This window comes from Felis catus, chromosome C2 (genome assembly GCF_018350175.1).
Source record: "Felis catus isolate Fca126 chromosome C2, F.catus_Fca126_mat1.0, whole genome shotgun sequence".
In the NCBI taxonomy this organism is placed as follows: domain Eukaryota; kingdom Metazoa; phylum Chordata; class Mammalia; order Carnivora; family Felidae; genus Felis; species Felis catus.
In genome coordinates, this window is record NC_058376.1 from 157,355,890 (window position 1) to 157,377,585 (window position 21,696).

Genomic DNA, 21,696 nt, shown 5'->3' on the forward strand with positions numbered 1-21,696 from the left:
CAAACAGACTGCTCCTCTGCTTTGGGCCCAACCCAATCTTGGTACTATCCCGGACAACAAGCAGGACAAAATGTTCGTTATTAATAAGCAGCTTTCGCCTTTCCTAACTTGTAGGTAAAACAGATCCAAACCTAAAGTTACAAGCACACCAGTCATTCATTATCCTTCAACCCATCATCTACTGATGATGCAAGAACTTCTATTATCCCGAACAAGTCAAAACTGCCTTGTAAAAGATCATTCCAGTCATAAGTTCTAGAGCTCTATAGCATCAGAGGTCAGCATTCTTATTTGTACGGAACAACTGGATGTAAAACAAATATAGTAACTTCTGCTCATGAATCATTATTCTTATATACATTTGTTCATCCGCACATTAAATCTCCCAGGAAGCACATGTAAGAATCCTATCACAGTGATTGCCCTCATGAAAGAGAATTTGTTGACTGGGAGACAGAAGTGGAGGGATTTTATCACCGCGTCGTTGAACCTTTCGAGTTCTGAATCATGTAAATGTGCCACTAGTCAAAGAATAAATTTAAAAATTTACATAAAGAAGATCATTATTTCTGTAAGGAAAGACCTTGCTGTCAGCTACCAACAAAAATGCAACCGTATCAAAAGATACCATCAGATTTCAAGACAGGGAAATGAGGCACGCTACCATTGTCCTCACACAAAGGCGTGTACGTGTGTGGGAGAGAACAGCTTCTCCAATAACTCGATAAAAAGTTACACGTCCACGACAAAAAGAAGAGCTGAAAAGGAAAGCTTGCGGCCAGCTCTTTCTCCCACTGACGGAAATGCCCACCTGAACACCATCTGCTGTCTTCAGCACTCTGTTCGCCTGTGCGTGTGCGTGTGCGTGTGCGTGTGCTCGAGAGAATAATGCAGCCGAAGCAGCAGCTGAGGTTCTGAGCAAGCAGCACAGTCGCGACGGGACACCGTCTGTCGACCTGGACAACGTTCCAACGTGCAGAGGCAGAGGGTGCGGGCAGCCTCTCCGCAGGGCGGGCCCCCACCCCCTCCCCTGTTCCAGTGTCCGCCCGGAAATGGCCACGGAGGAGGCTGGCGGAGCGCCACGGCTGCAAGGTCAGGCACGGGAACGTCGCCCGGCAGCGGGAAACCCAACATCCAAATCCAACAACGTTCTCGGAAAGGAGAGGATTCACCGCAACGCCGCAGGGCAGGACACTCTTGAGCGGTGCCCGGAGAAGGACAGACCTGGGCCAGAAGGTACAGCAGCTCTCCCTAAGCGCACCCACAGCTCCGATGACACTGCTTTCCGTACCGAGACACGGGCCAAGAAGGAAGCGGCCCGCTGACTCGCAGGTTAGCTTGAGCGCCTTACGTTTCTGCAAACCACTAGCGGTTCCCAGACCAGCGCGCACAGCACGTGAGCCACCCCTAGCAGTGCGACGGGCACCACTGACAGCAGGGGTAGTGACGTACTGACCGAGATGACAGGGCGGGACATCCTGAAGAGTCAAATTCCATTAATCTTAGCTAACATGTGAGTTGGTAACTATGATGTCAGCTGATAAAGATTTGAAATAAGACCCTTCTCAAGACTTGAGATCTTAAACCTCTTTCTTCTAAAAGGAATGAATAAACAGGGCTTGGCGCCCTAGTTTTGAAAGGTCACGGACCTTTATTTTAAAGCATAAAAACTACAGGGGCGCCTGGGTGGCTCAGTCGGGGGAGCATCTGACTTCAGCTCAGGTCATGACCTCACTGTCCATGGATCGGAGCCCCGCGTCGGGCTCTGTGCTGACTGCTCAGAGCCTGGAGCCTGCTTCGGATTCTGTGTCTCCCTCTCTCTCTGCCCCTCCCCTGCTCACAGTCTGTCTCTCCCTCTCTCTCAAAAATAAATAAACACTAAAAAAACTTTTTAACATAAAAACTACAAAATAAGAACTCAACTGATAAATCAACCTTCAATTGGATCATAGTTACATACTATTTAGTTTCTCATATTTAAAAAATATGTTCTTTTGGTTAAACCCTTAATAGCTTCTTGCCTTAGGACTCCTGAAACAATCCTCAGAAAAGTCAAACTCGTAAGTAAATGTAACATTCCAAGTTGCTTAAAAATTTTCTTTTAGTTTGAAATTATTTACTTAAAAATCACCAAATACAACCTTACAGTTTTTAATGATTCCATTAACCAACATCAACCTCTGTCCCTCCCTCATCGCTCCCAGTGTGCTGCTGCTTACTGCCCGTCTACCTGCCCTGACGCTTCTAGAAACACATGAGGAATATCCTGCGCCAGTGAAAGGCTTAACAGTAAGAGCGTATTACTTGCCATACAATTATCAGCATTTGTGTGCATGGCCTACATTCTGAAAACAGCAAAATATAAAACAGGGGATCAGTTTTGTTCTTAGGCATGACCGGTGAATTCTCAAATGTCTGAAACCATGGCTCACCTCATTAATTTCCCCTCGTCGGCAAAGCAGTCCTCTGGATGAGCCTCCCCTTTAATGTTGACAGGAGTTATGAGAGATTAAAGAAAGGAAAACCAAAGACGCTGATGCCTCCTGACACGTTCCTTTTAGCAGTACCTCTAAAAATGCGATTACAAAATCTTATCTGGAGTTTGAAAAAAGCCACTTGCTATACAAAATCAAATTTTAGATTAATTGGTATTAGGTCGCTTCAGTTTTAATCAGTTTTGGGAAAGAATCACGTCTTTCATCTTGCAAGCATATCCTGAACAACAGGCAAAAGATTTTCCAAAACGTGTTTTTCAGTAAAGTGTTATGTATTTTAAACCTCATTTTTAAATTTACAGAGTAAACACCAGTCGCGCAGCTCTTTGAACAAACGCGCTGGGGTGTGAGCCCATCGTCATCATCAGGACACGGAACAACTCCATCATTCCAAGACGTGTCCTCGTGCTGTACCTTCACAGCCAAACACACACCTCATTCCTAATCCGGGGCGCCCACGCTCAGTAAATTTAAATGTCCACGTTTGAGAACGGATGCATCGGACAAATCTAGCGGCAAAGGCAGCGCAGCGAGCTGTCCCCATAGACGTGCTCACGTGTCTTCCCTAAACTCTCGGTTGGAAGGATGCTGGTGACCTATCGGAGAGCTGTTCTTTCCTCCTGTGGCTGCTTTTCTGATCATTACAAAAGAATATTAATCGACTGTATTCTTTCTGCTCCAATCCTACCACCTTTTTGCGTGAAATACTCCTCCAACCTGAGTTCTTTGTGCACCAGTGACCACATTACAGACTCAGTCATTCGCACAGATGGTGCCAATTAGCTTCTCCATGGCGTGCTACAATGAACCTGAAATGGAAGCACTGAATCCTCCCTTGAACTTGTAGAAATGGTCACAGCTGGGGACCACTGACAGCAAGCAGCATGCCATGGTCACATCTTTCCATTCTGCGGCTCATCTTCCACCTCATGCTCGAGCTGCCAGAGGAGAAACTTGATCTACAGGCTCAGATTAGGTATATCATTTCACACACACACACACACACACACACACACACACACACACACACACACACACATTATGTGTGTATACGTGAAACATGGCATTTCTATTCCTTCAGCTGGAAGATAAGTGTTTGTAACTAAAGGATGCAAGAAATTTTCTTATAACGTTCAAAATCTTTCCTTTTCGGGGGCGCCTGGGTGGCGCAGTCGGTTAAGCATCCGACTTCAGCCAGGTCACGATCTCGTGGTCCGTGAGTTCGAGCCCCGCGTCGGGCTCTGGGCTGATGGCTCAGAACCTGGAGCCTGTTTCCGATTCTGTGTCTCCCTCTCTCTCTGCCCCTCCCCCGTTCATGCTCTGTCTCTCTCTGTCCCAAAACAATAAATAAACGTTGGAAAAAAAAAATTTTTTTTTAAAAATCTTTCCTTTTCCTGGTTCTTAACCTCTTCGGAAATAGTCCATTTTTAGTAACATAGCATAATGGGATTAGGAACACATTTTACTGATTAGGAAGAAATGACAGTGGTAATATTCACATCTTATATTTATAAGCACCCTGGAGTCTATAAAACACTGTCGCACGGCTTCCAATTTAATCCAGTGTTTGCAACATGGCACCCTAGGGGACTACAGAAGAAACTAAAGTCCCTCTAAACCTCTGCAGCTTTTAAGTTACAGACTAAAGGTGGGTGAGGCAGAGGGAAAACAGAAGTGACAACAAAACAAAACAAAAAAACTAGAGGCATTATGAGCTGGGCAAACTGACACCATTTCACCTAATCCAATTAGTCTATCAACGCCGATAATACTAAGAATGTGATATTAAAGCCTGGCCCAATTTTTGACACGAAATTCCAATGCAAGAAGCAGGTAAGTGTTTCCTGAAGCAGGATCGGACCTAGAGTACTAAGACAACATTTTGGGCCGGGGGTATTGCTAAAGTGGGAAAACCTTCCTAGAGGAAACGGGTTATTAAACAGGGTCTACGTGGTGATAAACGTGAATTTAAAGGCACGATTTTAACTGAGCGAAAAAACAAGAAGAGAGACATCAAAAATGAGTATTGAAATGCTCTGCCTGGGGGCCCAAGCCTTCTTAGAGAGCAAGAGTGCCATTTATCTTCTCTGCATTTCCAGTGTGGCCTAGAAACTCAGAAGCTGTGTTTTAAATGGAAGCAAAACAAGCCATGTGAAAGCACAGAAGGAGAACCCGAAGAACAAGCATTTCGTATTTCTGCAAAAAACCAAACCAAGCACGCGGGCACACAGAACTGAGACCTAGCCAGCAGGACGGCAGACACTGAAGAGGCAAGGTGGACGGAATGATGGGAAAGAAGGCTGGGCGCACTCCAGCGGTCGGGACCGATGTGGACGCAGCAAGAAGGCACTGAGGCAGAGGAGGGCAGGCTCTGGGGCAGTGTGGAGGACAGCCACACCGTCTACAGGCATGGGGCCAGGCTTCACAGAAACGAACCCACTGCGGCCCCCGCAGAGTCCCACGAGGGGCTAACTCCCTGGAGTCACGGGAGGACTAGAGGCTCCAACCTATTCAGGTTTACCTGTCACTGGCATGGCCGAGGAGAGTTACATCAGTGAGGACAAATGATTACCGCAGTTTTCCCCTGAGCGTGTCAGAAGAGACCCCTTGGAATGAAATGGAATGGAATGTCATCTTTTCACCATGAGCGCTGGGCCCTCCATCAGTTTCCCCACACTTCTTTTTAAAAAAATTTTTTCATGTTTATTTATTTTTAAGAGGGTGGGGGGCACGAGCAGGGGAGGGGCATAGAGAGACAGGGAGGCACAGAATCCAAAGCAGGCTCCAGGCTCCGGGCTGTCAGCACAGAGCCCGACGTGGGGCTCGAACTCACGAACCGTGAGATCATGACCTGAGCCGAAGTCAGACGCTCGACCGACTGAGCCACCCGGGCACCCTCTCCCCATTTGATCCCTCATCCCCAATTCATGCTCTTCACCCTCCCTGAGAAACCCATTCGGTCTCAGCTGTTACCATTCCCAGGCTCACGCGTGCTTCTGGGGCAGCCCAATGTCTCCCTCTCCCTCCAAGAGGTCCCCTGCCACACAAGGCCTACCCAATGGGTTCCCTCTGGATTTGGAACTTCTCAACACTGCATCCAATACTATAAACACTGGTAGTCATGTGTTCTTAACGCGTCCTTCCGCCTTCTGAAGCAAAACTTGCTTCCCACCCTCGGGGGAAAAATTGAAAACATTTTGAAAGCATTTCGAATGTATTTTGCTTTCTCGTCACACCATCCCCCAAAAGATAAAATAGAAAAATGGAGAAAGGGGGCAAGTTTGGCTTTCAGCTGATTCATGCATCTGAAACAGAAGATCACTGTCACACAAGGAGGAGGCTAGCAGGTAAATCCTACAGAAGGCCAGTGCACTTGGCGGGTCCGTGCATGAGAGCAGGGAGCACAGGACATATTAGAGGGAGCAGGTAGTTGCCTTGGGAGCGTCACCGAGGGCACGGCAGAATAACAGTTCTCAGAGACAAATAACCACGTCATTCCAGTTGTTTTTGGAATTGCAGTGCCCACATTTGAGTACGGATACATACAATGTTCTGAGGTTTCACTTAAAGAAAATAATGCAGCCAGGCATTTAAATTGTGCCTTAAAAGTATAGGGAAACTGTTGATTTTTCTAATTCTTAATCCTTGAACAATTCTTTTCTGAAAACAACGCTATTCTTAATACAATCTGATCTCTTTCAGAAGTGTGAGGCTTGCTTTTACTAAACTTTCTAGGACAAGACTCGAGTTAGCTTAACCATTGTAATACCTTAGAAGAATACAAAATAATTTGTAAGCTCATATTTAAATAGGTTATGTCCCAGCCAACAATTTGGGAGACACTGGGTTCTTCAACAAAACACGTACTTCGCACTAACGGACAAACTTCTGAGCCACGCCCCTAATGCCACATTCCCCAAGGACAGAAGAAACTCACTCAGGCGGTAGTAATTCCTCAGTTAATCAACAAAGTAGGTAAAATGAGGAATCATAAAAATGCGTATCATTCATGTTTTACTTTGGCAAACCTTTTTTTTTTTTTAATTTTTAAAAAAAATTTTTTTTTCAACGTTTATTTATTTTTGGGACAGAGAGAGACAGAGCATGAACGGGGGAGGGGCAGAGAGAGAGGGAGACACAGAATCGGAAACAGGCTCCAGGCTCCGAGCCATCAGCCCAGAGCCCGACGCGGGGCTGGAACTCACGGACCGCGAGATCGTGACCTGGCTGAAGTCGGACGCTTAACCGACTGCGCCACCCAGGCGCCCCATGGCAAACCTTTTAAAGTATAATTTATTTGCAAATATTTTAATGTAGGGCCAAGACCTTTCCTTTGAGTAGGATCCAGCGACGGAGTTTCTCAGTCTTCCATGCATAAATAACACCCATTAGACAACGTTGAAGAGCTTCAGGATTGTTTTCTTTAAAGAAGAAGGAAAACTTAAAGACACACGAGGAGCAAAGTGAAAACAGAACCTGGAAGCTGTCCATCTTTTTACGATTTGTCCCTAATCTTTTATAATTGCCTCATCTTTATCCAATCTGATAGTAACTTGTCTTTATGGAGTCTTTCCAAAGGTTTTCACAGAAATGACGGCTCTCTCTGTTTTAGCACACACATTTCATCAGTTTTCATTCCATTTCATTAAATTATGCCAATTACGGTAACAAGAATGCCACACATTAAACAGATCCGGAAACGAAATGCCTCTTGGTATGCACTCGTCTCAGTGAGGGGACGCTGTCGCCATGGCCCCCTCCCAGCGGGCTGGGGGTGCCTGTGCCAGTCCAGGCCCCGTCGGGAGGGGAGGGAGAGCTGGGCCACCGGGGAGGCCAGAAAACAGGCCTTCTGTTGCATCGTGATCCATTCCATGTCCTGGAAGATCCTGTCTGGAAAAACTGCTAAAGCCAGGGCTGTACCTTAGTAATATCTGGCATGTTTTAGGCACACAATAAATATGCATTCAATGAAAGAACGTGCCTTGACGATCTTTAATTACTCCCACCCCATTCAAAGAACGCAGAGCCATGTTTCATTTGGATACAAACTGAAGAGGGCGACAGCCTACAGAAAGACCAGAAAATTACCATGATTATCACAGAAATAAAGGGAAGACAAAACCCAACTCAATAATTCCATTCAAAAGTACCCTAATCCAAAAGTCAAAAACCTTCTTTGCCCTGCTAGGAGCCCGATACATGCTCCGACGTTCAGAAGTGGTACCAAATGAAAATAGTTCATTTGGTTGTGGGTTCCTTTATAATCAAGCTTTTTAATAGAATTCTCAGAGTTCAATCAATCCTTTCAATAAAGTAGAGAGACTTCTATGAGAACAGATTTTTTGTGTGAAACAACAGTAACAACTAACAAATACTGACTACTTCATCTTGCCAGGCCCTATAGTAAGCATGCCGTGTATATTTGCTCATTTAATCCTCAGAATAACTGCAGGTACTAAACTCACTCAAAGATAGCTCATCAGTGGTGAAGCCAGGATTTGAACCCAGAGGCCATGTGCTGAACCCCTGTGTCATACTGCCTAATTCAGCTCACTTTCTTAGAAATAATTTTAATATTTTACCTAAGGGTTTTGTTAGTATACCTCCCCAAAATACAACAAAGTCTTTAATGATAAAGTTGAAATTAATTCTTTTTTTTTTAAAGCTTTTATTTTGAGAGACACAGAAAGCGTGGGGCAGGAGGGGCAGAGAGAGAATATCAAGCCGGCTCCACAAGCTGTCAGCACAGAGCCTGAGGCAGGGCTCGAACCCGTGTAGCATGAGATCATGACTTGAGCCAGATTCAAGAGTCCGATGCTCAAATGACTGAGCCACCCAGGTGCCCCACTAATTAAGAAATTAATTCTTAAACAGTTCCCACTAACCATATACTCACTGAAAAAACAACTATACATGACTACATTCATTCATTATCAAACATTTAATGAGCAACTGCTTAATCACTTGAAAACAAAGAGTAAGGGCAATTCAGTGGAAATTGCTCAGTTACTGAATGTTTACTGCATGCCTATTCTTGCCAATGCTCCCAGGAAACTCGGTCTGGTGGAAGAGACACATCACTGTCCTCTGGTTTTAGGAAATGCTAATGCCATTTATTCATTCACAGGAAAGGCTCTGGGATGTCCCAAGTGTGAACTGGGACAGCGGGGGGGCGGGGGGGGGGGTGAAGGGGAAAGGACAGTGGAAAAGACTCTGAGATGCAACCAAGGCACTGCTCCTTTGTAAGCCACGGAGATTTGCGTTAAGGGCTGCTGTAGAGGAGACATAGGATCAGTACCGTGTTTTGGAACAACCACTCCAGAAGGAGAGAGCATGGGGCAGATGAGGGCATAAGGCGAGGAGGCCAGCGACGACCTGCCATGAAAGGGTAGGTGAGAACGGGGGGATGTGAGGTTGAAACGAGGGAACTGGATGGTGTGTGAATGACATCCAAGAAGTTGTTTTAAAAACAAGTCCAGACGAGAAATGGTGAAAGCCTGAACTCAAGCCACGCACCGGTCACAGGAAAGGGAGACTGGACAGATGTTCGGACGTCAGAATCAGCAAGACCTGGTGCGATAATGGGTGGGAAGGGGGGCCGGACTGAGGAGTGGGAGTGGGAGCGGGAAGAGGAAAAGAATGGAGTCACGTCACAGGAGGGAAACGCAAGAGAGGCAGACTAACATCTGACCGAGAAACCAACTGGAGTGACCCTGGGGAACAAAGCCGAGGGCACGGTAGCTCCGAGCTGAGGGAGGCACAAGGGCTATAGCTGCTAAGGTATGAACCCCTAACAACGGTGTCGATGTTCACTGCTAACCACTTTTTCGCTTCCTCCTTCGGGTCAGAGCTGGCATCCCACACTTTCACATCTGAGCAAACTGAGGCACACAGAGAGGAAGAGGAAGAGCCGAGGTCCTAACGCAGCTGCCTCCAGGCTCTGACACCCAAGCGACTTCCACGCGGCTACACTGCCCGCTGAGCAAGTAATGGCCACAACGACAGTAGAGACAACGACAGCTTCACTCTGCCGCTGCGGAGCCAGTTAGAACCACAGCTCTCACCCCTGCGCCTCTGCCAAGTGCAGAGGGGGAACTTCACATGCACAGCGTGTCTATAGCTCGTCTGGAAGAGGGGCAGCGAGACCTGCATTTATCAAGCATCTGCACAATGCAGACACTTGTCACACATGTGTTACTTCTCCTCCTCATGGTGTCCCTGGAAGAGAAGCTGTTTCAATCAGCGGTCAAGGAAACGGTCTCACGAGAGGAGGTGACTGGCCCAGGGCCATGATGCACGAAGGGGCAGGAGAGGGACAGAATCTCCATACCTAGAAGCACCCACACGTATTCCTACATAGAGGCTAAACATAAATGAACCGAGAGAGAGAGAGCACTCACGTGGAAAAATGTTCCAAATGAGCGAATCCTGTAAATAAAAAATAAACATAAAGATTATCTGTATTACACTTGCAGCTTTTCTTGAAGTCTGAAACCATTTTTTTTTTTTAATAGAAAAATAAACTCTGCGAGTTAGGGCATAAAAGAACCCAAAGGCCTCTGTCCATTCCCAGAAAACATCCTTGGTCATTACAAGCTGACGAGAATCAGTTCTGTTTCTAAGCAGCTCCAAAAAAAAAAAAAATCACATAACTTCTTTTTTCTTTTTTTAATTTAAGAAAGTGCAATGAAGCGATATTTTTTTTAACTACCGATTAAATATGCATGGTGGAACTGGCTTGCTGGGCACCAGGACCTAAACATTAGAAATGTAGTGCAACTTCTAGGGTGAAGAGTCAACTCACTTTCACCTTAGGAAAAAAACAGCGTTTAGTAGGTGAATTGTTAGCATTCAGAATGTGTAACTGGTGCATCTTGCCAAGTTCAGAACGAAAAGAGGACTGTGAATGCATTTAATGCTAAAATGAGAGATTATCGAACATAGGCTGTTTACAGAATTCAAGTCCTTTCTATTTTCTTAGGAATTAGAGACCTTTGTGTAATTTCTCATTGTTTTTCCCTGGTTTCTGCTTAGTAGGTTCCATGCCCAACGTGGGACTCAAACTCACGACCGTGGTGAGATTAGGCGTTGTGTGCTCTACCGACTGAGCCAGCCAGCCGCCCCAAGTGTAATCCCTCACTTAAAGCAGTGATCCTTTGCTTGGAATTACATCAAATAAAGAAATTAACTTTGCCTCAAAAGTGAAGATAATGCTTATTTTTAAAATACATTATTTGGACATTGATTTAATCTTATGGGTTGGACTCTACCACCACCAGGTTTTAGATATTTTTAACCTAAAAAATGGAATTTTCACATGGTTTCATACATTGGTAGGCTATTCTCTTGATCAGCCTATAACAAATTTCTGTAACATTTTACAAATAAAATAGCGTTCAAGTGTCCTTAGTTTTTAAAGGAAACGCTAGATGGCAGTAAATACACAAAAGTTGTGACATATGACCCTGTGTTACCAAGCATAATGATCATTTTTGCCTTTTATTGAATTTTATGCTCTACTATGTCAAGCTTGAAAAAAAAAAACCTGAATAAAAAATTTAAATAAAAATTAAAGTTCCCTGGCGTTACTACTGAAACAATCAAATTCATCTACAATTTAAACTGTGACAATACTCTCAACTCCAACTTTATGAAACTGTTAAATTTTCTAAGTCTCCTTTGTTTTAACAAATTCTTTTTTTTCTTTTTACATGAATACATTTTGCAATTTTTTTAAGCTTATTTATTCACTATTGAGAGAGAGAGAGAGAGACAGAGACAGAGAGAGCATAAGCTGGGAAGAGGAAGAGAGAGGGAGACACAGAATCCGAACCAGGCTCCAGGCTCTGAGTTGTCAGCACAAAGCCTGAGGTGGGGCTCGAACCCCACAGACCGTAAGATCATGACCTGAGCCGAAGTCAGACACTTTAACCAACTGAGCCACCCAGGCACCCCATAAATATATTTTAGATATTACTTAATTTGGAGAAAATAGCTTTAAGATAAAATACCTTAAACTGCTATTTCCATCAAGATGTTAAAAATTTACACAAAAATTTAAATACACATATGGCTTATTTACTAGGTTTCGAATTAGTGAAATTTCTATTCTTTTAGGGGCCATGAATGAATATGTTAAGTACAGCATGCTATTAATTTAATGTGCTACTAGCAAAACACTGTTTTAAATTCAGTAATTAAAACTGACACTATCTAGACTTCAGGAAAAAACAGGAAAGTAAGTATAATATTAAGATTTTACTTCCTTAATTGAAAACCTATCTACAGATCAAAGGGAAATATCTTAGAAACATTGCTAATCTGATCCACGGATGGTTTTAATGAACCCTCTCTAACATTCTGAATTGTAATTTCAGTAGGATTTTGCAGACTTACATGGTAATAAACCAAAAACGTACACTTTCTAATTTATATTAAACTTTCTACTTTTTGGATTCATTACAAGACCAGATGGCATTCAGCTCAGGTCTCAGCAACACTAGAATAAAACTAGCTAACTTACTAATTTTTGGGTTATTTCTAACACTTTCTCTGAGCTAGATTTTGTCCTGACACACAAAATTTTCAATTTAGAAAACAAAGCTGGGGTCCTCTCAATAGGTAGAAAGTCAATAAAATAAAAACAGCAAATCTTTAAATATACTACTTTGGTACAAAGGGAAGACTTATTTTAATACCAATCTGTGCCAATATAACTCAACTTTTGATCAATAGTTTCCAAAAAATCAGTAAATAGCTACAGTTACTACAAGCACCTTAAAGCAAACACACACTCAAATAGCCAAAACAATCTTTTACAGCCTTGAAAAAGAACAAAGTTGGGAGTCTCACACTTGCTGACTTGAAAACCTACTACAAAGCTATAGTGCTAAAAGCAGTGTGGTGCTGGCATAAAGATAGAAAGATACTTATCAGCAAATTCGTCAAGTTATATATATCAAACACATACAGCTTTTTGTATGTCAATCACACGTCAATAAAGCGGTTAAAAAAAACCCAGACATATAGACCAATGGAAATTAATTACGAGGCCAGAAATAAACCCTCACTTTTGTGGTCAAGTGATTTCCAGCAAGGATGGCAACACCATTCACTGGGGAAAAGACAGTCTTTTCAACGGGGTGCTGGGAACACTGGACGTCCTCAGGCAAAAGAACGAAGTTGGACCCTTACCTCACACTGTAGAAAAACTTAACTCAAAATGGATCAGAGACCTAAACTTAGGACCCAACACTATAAAACTCCTAAGAAAAGACAGGGCAAAAGCTTCATGACATTAGACTTGGCAACGATTTCTTGGATATGACACCAAAGGCACAGGCAACAAAAGAAAACAAGTAGAGAAACTGGACTTCTATGCATTAAGAGGGTAGTACCAACAGAGTAGAAAGGTAGCCCACAGAATTAGAAAAAAACATTCTCGAGTCACGTCTCTAACAAGAGATCGATATCCAGCACGTATAAAGAACTCCTACAAGTCAACAAATAAGCGAAAGGCCACTAAAAAAAAGAACGGGGGAAGAAATTGAACAGATGATATTCAAACGGCCAAAAGCACATGAAAAGATGTTCAACATCACTGCTTGTCAGGGAAATCAAAACTATAACGAGGTATTACCTCACACCCATTAGGATGACTATTATTAAACAAACAAACAACAGAAAATAACAAATGTTGGCAAGTAGTGGAGAAATTGAATAAATGCTTGTGCCTTGCTGGCGGGAATGTAAAAACGGTTCAGCTGCTATGGAAAATGGTATTGTGTTTCTTCAAAAAATTAAACAGAATTACCACGTAATCCAGAAATTCTGTTTCTGGCTATGGACTCTAAAGAAGTGAAACAGGGACTCAAAGAGGTATTGGTACATCCACGTTCACAGCAATATTATTCACAACAGCCAAAATGCGGAAGCAACCCAAGTGGCCATCGACTGACGAATGGATAAGTAAGATGTGGTATATACATACACGGGAATATCATGCAGTCTTGAAAAGGAAGGAAATTTTAACACATCCTGTAACACACGTGAACCCTGAAGACCTTATGACACAAGAGGACAGATACTGGATGATTCTGTTATGTGAGATTCCTAGAGTAATCAAATTCACAAGAACAGAAAGGAGAATGGTGGTTACCAGGGGCTGGAGAGGGGGGAATGGGCACTTAGTGTTTAACAGATACAGAGTTTCAGTTAATGCCTTGAACTGTACAATTAAAAGTGGTTAAAAGGGTACATTTCATATTATGTGGGGCTTTTTTTTTTTTTTACCACAATTAAATTTCTGAAGAGGTTAAAAGAGTAAATTTCCGATGTTTACTTCACCACAATAAAAACCAAAAATGAGAAAGCTGTATACATGTAGTTACAACCTCCTTACTCCTTCACCCTTTGACTTAACTCTGGGTGATCTCAATATTAGTAATGATCTCTGTATTAACAAATATTGGTAACATTTCTATGTTACCATAAAAAAAAAAAAACAGAACACACCAAAATAATCACTATTATAAGGATTTAATCTTGGTAACCAAAGGAAATACTTCTTGTTTAGAGGTATAAGTCTAGCTGGTAATGAAATAGCCCCAAACTGCTGGCATTCTGGCCTACGGGGAAGAATTTTAAGCTGAAAAACACGTTTCTTCCGTGTCATGACTGACTCTAAAGTCGGTGGCTGAGACAGCCCGTGGCTGAGCTTTTGCCTTCCACCCCTCAGGTTGCCAGGCATCCCCAACTTACATCCTAGGAGCAGATTCTACCCGGGCTAGAATTCAGAGTGGGAAGTCTCCACTAGCATGGAGGAAGTCGGGATTAACTCACATCCAAGCCTTCTCAGAACTCACCAAAGAAGAAGAGAAGACCACAAAGGGTCCCCTGTCTTTGGATGACAGTCGTGATGATCTTCTCCTCCACGTCACCACAGACAAGTCACCTGACATATCATTTATTCTGCCTAGTTGCGTCTGTTAGTAGGTAGATGTACTAAGCTATAGTGTATGTATGTGGACACGTGTGTGTGCGTGCGCGTATGTGTAAAATGTGCACATCTTCTCAACTACATTAAGAAGCAGAGCTCTTGAGGACAAAAATAAAAAGACAGCTTTGTCTTTCCTTCGCACCAGATTCAGTATCATATACATAGTAGCTCTCAATACTGACTGTGTATAATTAAGGAATAAAAAAAAATGAGCACTTGCCACTTTGTGTTCTGTAAGTAGAACTCAGAAAACGTTATAAACAAATATAGTCATATAATTAATACCGAATATAAGTTTCTCAGAAAAGAATAATACCCATTTTTTCTTTTCTTTTGATTTATTTTTTTTCAGTTTATTTATTTTTGAGAGAGACAGAACATGAGCAGGGGAGGGGCACAGAGAGAGGGAGACGCAGAATCCGAAGCAGGCTCCAGGCTCTGAGCTATCAGCACAGAGCCCAATGCAGGGCTTGAACTCACAAACTGTGAGATCGTGACCTGAGCAGAAGTGGGATGCTTCACCAACTGAACTACCCAGGCACCCCCATTCTGTGTTTTGAAATTAAAAAAAGAAAGAAAGAAAGAAAGAAAGAAACGTCCATTTTCTTTTTTAATAGCTTAATTTATTAATTCCACATTCACAGCACTGAACTGTATACCTACCATCACTGTTCAAGTGAGTACTCTTATTTACTACATGGAAAAGTAGACACCATCCCTGGTCTTAAGAAACCAACAGTGCATGGGAGAGACAGACATGACATAAACACGCCTATCAGGAAGCGCCAGGCATATAAACGGGATAATGACCATGAGGGAGGGCCACGGAGGCTTCAAGAGATCCAGCAGAGATGGAAGGATCAGAAAAGCCTGGGAGACCAGTGACATCTCAGCTGAGACATAAGGAATAAAAGTGTGCTAGCCAGGCCCAAAGAAAGGACTTTGGTCCTAAGCAAAAGAGGAAAGAAAAAAGGAAAAAAAAAAAAAAAAAAGATTAATTAACAGAGTGAGGACTTCTGCTTCTGGAAGGATGGAACAGAAGTACTTTTCACTACTCCTCCTGCTAAGAACAACCAAAGACCATGGACATGACATACAAAATAAACACAAGGAAACTCTGAAAGGTAGAAAGAAGGCCGACTCAGCACAGACCCCAGTACCCTAAGGACCCCAGGGATTCCTCTCTACCTCATACGTCCTAGACTAAGTGCTGAGGAAGGGCAAGTACAAATGCCAACGGGCACAGACAAAAAAAAAAAAAAAAGTCCCAAGACAAGCCTGTTCTCTAGCCAAAGGGCCAGCACAGGGGCGGCCCAGCAAGACAGAACTTTTAGACGCTCTAGCCGAACACCACAGAAATACTGCGGCCCACCCCACGCAGGCCAGCGAATTCCTGGGTGCCATCTGCAGAATGCTCCTGCAGACCAGGATATCTCCCAAATTAAGTGAGAAGAACCAGGCCCCAAATATCTGATGTTAAGACATCAGCAAATACAAAAGAAGAAAGTAGCATTGGGGATACACAGAACTCTGGACCAGCCAGAAATCTGGAGAAAGCGAAGGCAAAATCAAGAAGCGGGCAGGGAACACGTCCCGCGTCGCTCAGAAGCTGGCAGTGGAACCCCCAGATGTGGCTCCCGGCAGAGCTCTGCTCGATTTGGGGGAGGGGACGGTTTTCAGGTCCTTCCATGTCTCTCAAGACTTTCATACTCCTCTTGTTCTGGTTCCCAATTTACCAAGAAATCTTCTAATAAACCAATTCCACTTTAACTTTAACACCAACTGTTACAGTCATTGGAAAAGTATCTCCTTATGGTAAGTTAACTGCCTGGCATTCTGGTCAGTCCTTTGTGAGTCTCATTAGTTTTAAGCGTCGGTCAGTCCCAAAAGCCTAATTAACTCTGCATGCACTGGCAAAGACAAGATCCCAGACCCACAAACTTAAAGGCCACATCCTAAATGGAAGGTACGCTATGAGCCTGGGCAGCTGGCCGTCTAAGACGCCTCTGTCTTGATCTCTCACTTACACAGGTGAGAAACCAGCCTTGCAAATAGCTCTCCAAAATCCTATTCAACTCTCCAAATTCAAAGCAGACCTACTTTTCTCTGCTGGAGCCGTCCCCTTTCCCTCCTACTCACTGCTGTCTAAAATCATTCTCCAAAACGCATATTCTGCATAGAACATCCACCACGAACACAGATTCCTATTAAATACACAGAAAGATAAACACAGCAAAGCAGAATCTGTTTCTTCAGCCACTCCTGGAAAGGCACAAGTTCACACTCTGACTGCTAGTTGGCCCTCAGTCCTGAGGCCTTAGGTATACGAACCACCGCCTTACAGTCCTGCTAAATTCTGCGGGATTAAATGTTCACAACTGCTCTATTTTAAAAAATTTTTTTTTCAACGTTTATTTATTTTTGGGACAGAGAGAGACAGAGCATGAATGGGGGAGGGGCAGAGAGAGAGGGAGACACAGAATCAGAAACAGGGTCCAGGCTCTGAGCCATCAGCACAGAGCCCGACTCGGGGCTCGAACTCACGGACCGCGAGATCGTGACCTGGCTGAAGTCAGACGCTTAACCGACTGCGCCACCCAGGTGCCCCCACAACTGCTCTATTTTTAAAGTATCTAAAAATGAAAGGTCACAGTAAGCACTAGCAATAAAAAAATTCCTGCGAATGTGTCCATTTGCAATTGGTCAGTGCTGAATTTTCAAGATGTTACAGTAATCCATATTCGGAACCACCATAAACAAAATGAAAACCTAAAAAGTACAGCCAGCCAGCCTCCTTGAACTTCGTATGCACGGTTATGCGCCTTCCTGATACATATCACATCTGGGTGTTTTAGAGTTCCACAATGAATTCCACACCTGTTGCTAACGAGATTTAAGTCGTTATCAAAAAGCATTTCTTAGGATCCATTTGCGGAAGAACGTAGAAATGACAGATCCCTAGAAGAGGCTAAAAAAACGTCAAATCTACAGAATTCTATTTCATACGGAAGTTCTCTACCCAGCACCGGACAGGTCAGCGCAACGGGAAGAACCACTTTCCCAAGCCCACCCTGGCGACGGTCTCTCAGAGCTGGGCAGCAACCAGAAATGCGTGTCTGTCCGTCACCTGAACTACCTCGCCTTCTTACCAGGAAATCTGTGTCGTTAAACTGCCAGTCACGGACAGTCAGGGATACCACTGCTGTCTGTAGGTCATCTCTGCTTAAACAGAGGCGTCTGCGTGGAGACTATTTAAAATACGTTGGAAGTCTCACTTACCTCCACGGCTACCACAATCAAAACGAGGTCCAATTTTGACTCTGGAAAGAGGGCATTCACTTGCGGTGACATTCCAATTAGAGCACAGTTAGTGACCACAGATATAACACTCATTGTTTCAAAAGCCAACTAAAAGGGAAAAAAAATGTGAAATTAAAAACCACAATGACCTCTTCCATACTTCCTCAGCCTTTTTTTGTATCATACAAAATCAAAGAAAAAGCCTTTCCCTCGTTCCAAATATCCCAAGTACATTTAAAACTTTTTCTCTATAATGCTGTGATTTTCTTCGGCTTAAAAAAGTCAGGCCGTTACAAGGCATTTTCAATATTTATGGCTGGAATATCCAAAGCACTATGTTCTACCTTCCCAGCTGGAGGTGGCCAGGGGCCTGAGAATTTGGAATACATCCGAGAGGAGTATGCTGTTCAAGTTACCCTACTCGTACCTAAAGGGAATCTAAGGTGGGGCCACCAGAAAAAATGTTTCACATTCAAAAACTGTTAGTATGATTTCAAACGGAATTTTTTTGTGACTGTCTTACTCTGCCACATTACAGACCACAGCCGGTTCGGCTACACCAGAGGCACCAGCTATTGTGATCCTTTTCGAGTGGCATTCGCCCAGGAGACTTTGGAAAAACACACGTGCCCCACCGAGCTACTGAACAGGCTGACCCACGGCCCCGTGGAGGAGTCTCCCAGAGTCCACTACAGAGTACCGACTGCGGAAATGCTGTGACCACCACTGCTCGGTCGCTCTTCCTTTTCATGCACAACACTTGATCCCTGCCGAGTAACCCAACCACTGGGAAGGGATGCAGAGGCTTCCATTACAGAACGAGCAAGTCGCGGGGAGGAATGCTGCAGCCCACAGGGAATACGGTCAAGGTGTTGTGATGGCAACGCCTGGTCACCCACTCGGGTACTCTGCTTGTGGCGAGCAAAGCAGAGCATATAGACTTGTCCAATCACTGTGTTGCACACCCCAAACACGTGTAACATTGTGTGCCAACTGTATTTTCGTTTAAAACAAGAATCAGATAAAAGTCCCACTAATTCTAAAAAATACAATTACTGTTAGAATCTAAAATTTTAAAAGAAGCAAAACAAAACATGATTGGATCCCAACTGAATAAATATCTGGTCTCATGGAGAATTTCCGCTATCTTATTTTAGCAATCTTTGTATAACTTGATTATTTTTTCCGGAGTTTTCTTTACAACAAACCTACTCAAGACTTTATCTTCTCTTTAAATAACTTAAATTTTTTTATTTATTCATTTTTAATCTTCACATAGCTCAGAATTGAAAACTTGAAGTTCCAGTGAAGAGTCTCCTTGCCCTCATGTACCCCTTACCTGCCCGCGAGTTCCTGTGCTCCCTACAAAAGGATCACCATTATTAATTTTTTTTTTTTTACCTTTCCAGATACTTTATATGCAAACTTTATAAGGAAATTTGAATATATATGCCCTTTCTTCCCCTCTTTCAGCCCAATGCATACTGTCCGGTCCCTTGCTTTTGTCACTTAAAATAAATGTCTTGGAAAATATTCTATGTCAGTACTCAAAGAACTCTCTCATTCTTTGTCACAACTGTTTAAATATTTTATTGCAGAGATGTATCGGAGTTTATTTAACCATTTCCTTATTGGTGGGCATTAGTTGCTATGACAATCATTGTTCCATTTAGTTACCATGTAAATACATCATTTAACAAGAGTGGAATTAGGATAAATTCCTGAAAGTGGAACTGAGTCAAAGGTACCACGCATTCATAATTTTGATAAATAATGTCAAGCTGCACTCCATGAGACTGACCAGTTCATCCTCCTATCGGCAGTATGTAAGAGTGCCTGGCTTCCTGCATTTTTAATACCTCTATAATGAAACATGATTTTTTCAAATACAGCTATATTGAGTTACAATTAATGTGCAATAAGCTGTATTCATTGAAGGTATACACTTCATTAAGTTTTGATTGATGTATATACCTGTGAAAACACCACCACAAACAAGATGCAGAATAATTCTACTTCCCCCAAAAGATTCCTCATGACCCACTGCAATCCATCCTTCTCTTCACACCGGCCCAAAAGCAAACACTGATCTGCTTTTTGTCACTGCAGTTTTGTCACTGCTCCAGGATGTCATAACTGGAATGACATAGTACATACTCTTCCCCATCCTTTCACCCAGTATGATTTTGAGATTGAGCCATATTATTTCTATATCTATATCTAGTCTTTTCCATTTTTATTGTGGAGTAGTATTCCATTTTATGAATATACCATCATTTTTTATTTATTTACCTACTGATGGAACACTGGGTTGTTTCCAGTTTTGGACTACTCTGAAGGAAGTTACTGTAGACACATGCGTGCATCCTGAAATGTTCACGTTCTCTCACTTCTCCTGGATATTTAGGAGCCGATGTGCTGGGGGTATGGTAGGTGTACGTTTAACTTTTTAACAAACTTCCATCTCATTCTGCAAAGTAACTGCACCATGACGCATCCTCGCCAGAAAAGTATGACAGCTGCAGTTACTACACATCATGGCCAACGTTTCACACCACGAATCTTCATTTTACACTGGGTATGTAGTGCTACCTTCTGGTTTTCATTTGCATTTTCCCGGTAACTAATTATAAATCTTTTCATGAGCTCACTGGCCATTCACATATGTTTTTTGGTGAAGTACTTCTTCAAATCATGGTCCTTGTTTCCAAAGGCTGAAATGTCTTACTGAATTGTAAGAGTTTCTTAATCTGAACACAAGTACTCTGGCAGACATACGTATTGTGTATTTTTTTCTCCCGTTCTGTGTCTTGCCTGGTCTTCTTTTAACGTCAGAAGAGCAAACCTTCCCCCCTACCTGGAGACCTGGTTATCTCAATGCTATTAGTGGACAATTATTTCCCCCACTGAACTGAGACTTCACATAGACCACACAATCCATTTCTGGACTTACTCTTCTGTTTAACTGGTCTGTCTGCTGATGCACCAGGACCACACCATGTTAATAACGGAAGTTATGTAACAAGTTTTAATACATGGTAAGTGTCCCTATTCTTCTTTATAGCTTTCTTGTTCTTCTATTTCATTCATTTCTCCCTGTGAATGTGACAATACATTTACCGGCTTAAAAGAAAACCTTGGGCTGGCTAGTGCTCCATTTGTAAATTAATTTGTAGGTCAATTTGTAAATGAAAGGAGAATTGATATGTATTGAATACTGAGACTTCCTTTATCAGTTAGCTATTACTACATAACCAACCACCCCAAACTCTGGCTTCAAACAGCCATTTATTTAGCTCATGATTCTGTGGGTGGACAATTTAGATATGCTCGTCTCAGCAATTCTTCTGGTCTCAGCTGACTCTGACTGGATTTGCTCACGCACCTGAGGTCAGCTAGTGGGTAAACCAGAGATATCATTGGCCTTATCAGGCTACTTAGAACTTCTAGTACCATGTCCGATAAAGGTAGCAAGAGTGAACACCCTTGCCTTGTTCCTAATTTTAGAAGGAAAGCATTCAATCTTTCACCAATAAGTATGATGTTAGCTTTAGATTTTTTTTTAAAAATAGATGTCCCTTATCAAGTTGAAGAAACACCCCCATTTCTATTTTTGTGAGAGTTCTCAAAAAGGAATGTTGGATTCTCTCAAATGCTTGATATTATTGGTTGATACAACTATGCAGTTTTTCAAACTATTAAATGGCAGATTATACAGATTAATTTTCTAATACTAAACCAGGCTGGCATCCCTGGACTAAATCCCACTTGTCATGGTATACACTTCTTTTTATAGATTGCTGAATTCAGTCTGCTAATAGTTTATTAAGGTGTTTTGTCCATTTACTCACAAGGGATGTTGGTTTGTTGTTCTCGTGTCTCGCACTCTGGTTTTCTACTACA

The 21,696-nt window shown here is 42.8% G+C and overlaps 1 protein-coding gene across 18 annotated transcripts in view; it reads right to left on the minus strand.

The window, feature by feature from the left end:
* The window catches only part of ANO10 (anoctamin 10), a 287,855-nt gene that overhangs the window by 153,811 nt on the left and 112,348 nt on the right, over positions 1-21,696 (minus strand). For all 18 annotated transcript variants that reach the window (XM_023260817.2, XM_045037974.1, XM_045037973.1 and 15 more), the window contains one exon: positions 17,773-17,901. In XM_023260817.2, the coding sequence (XP_023116585.2) occupies positions 17,773-17,901 (129 nt within the window). The remainder of the gene's footprint in view (positions 1-17,772; positions 17,902-21,696) is intronic.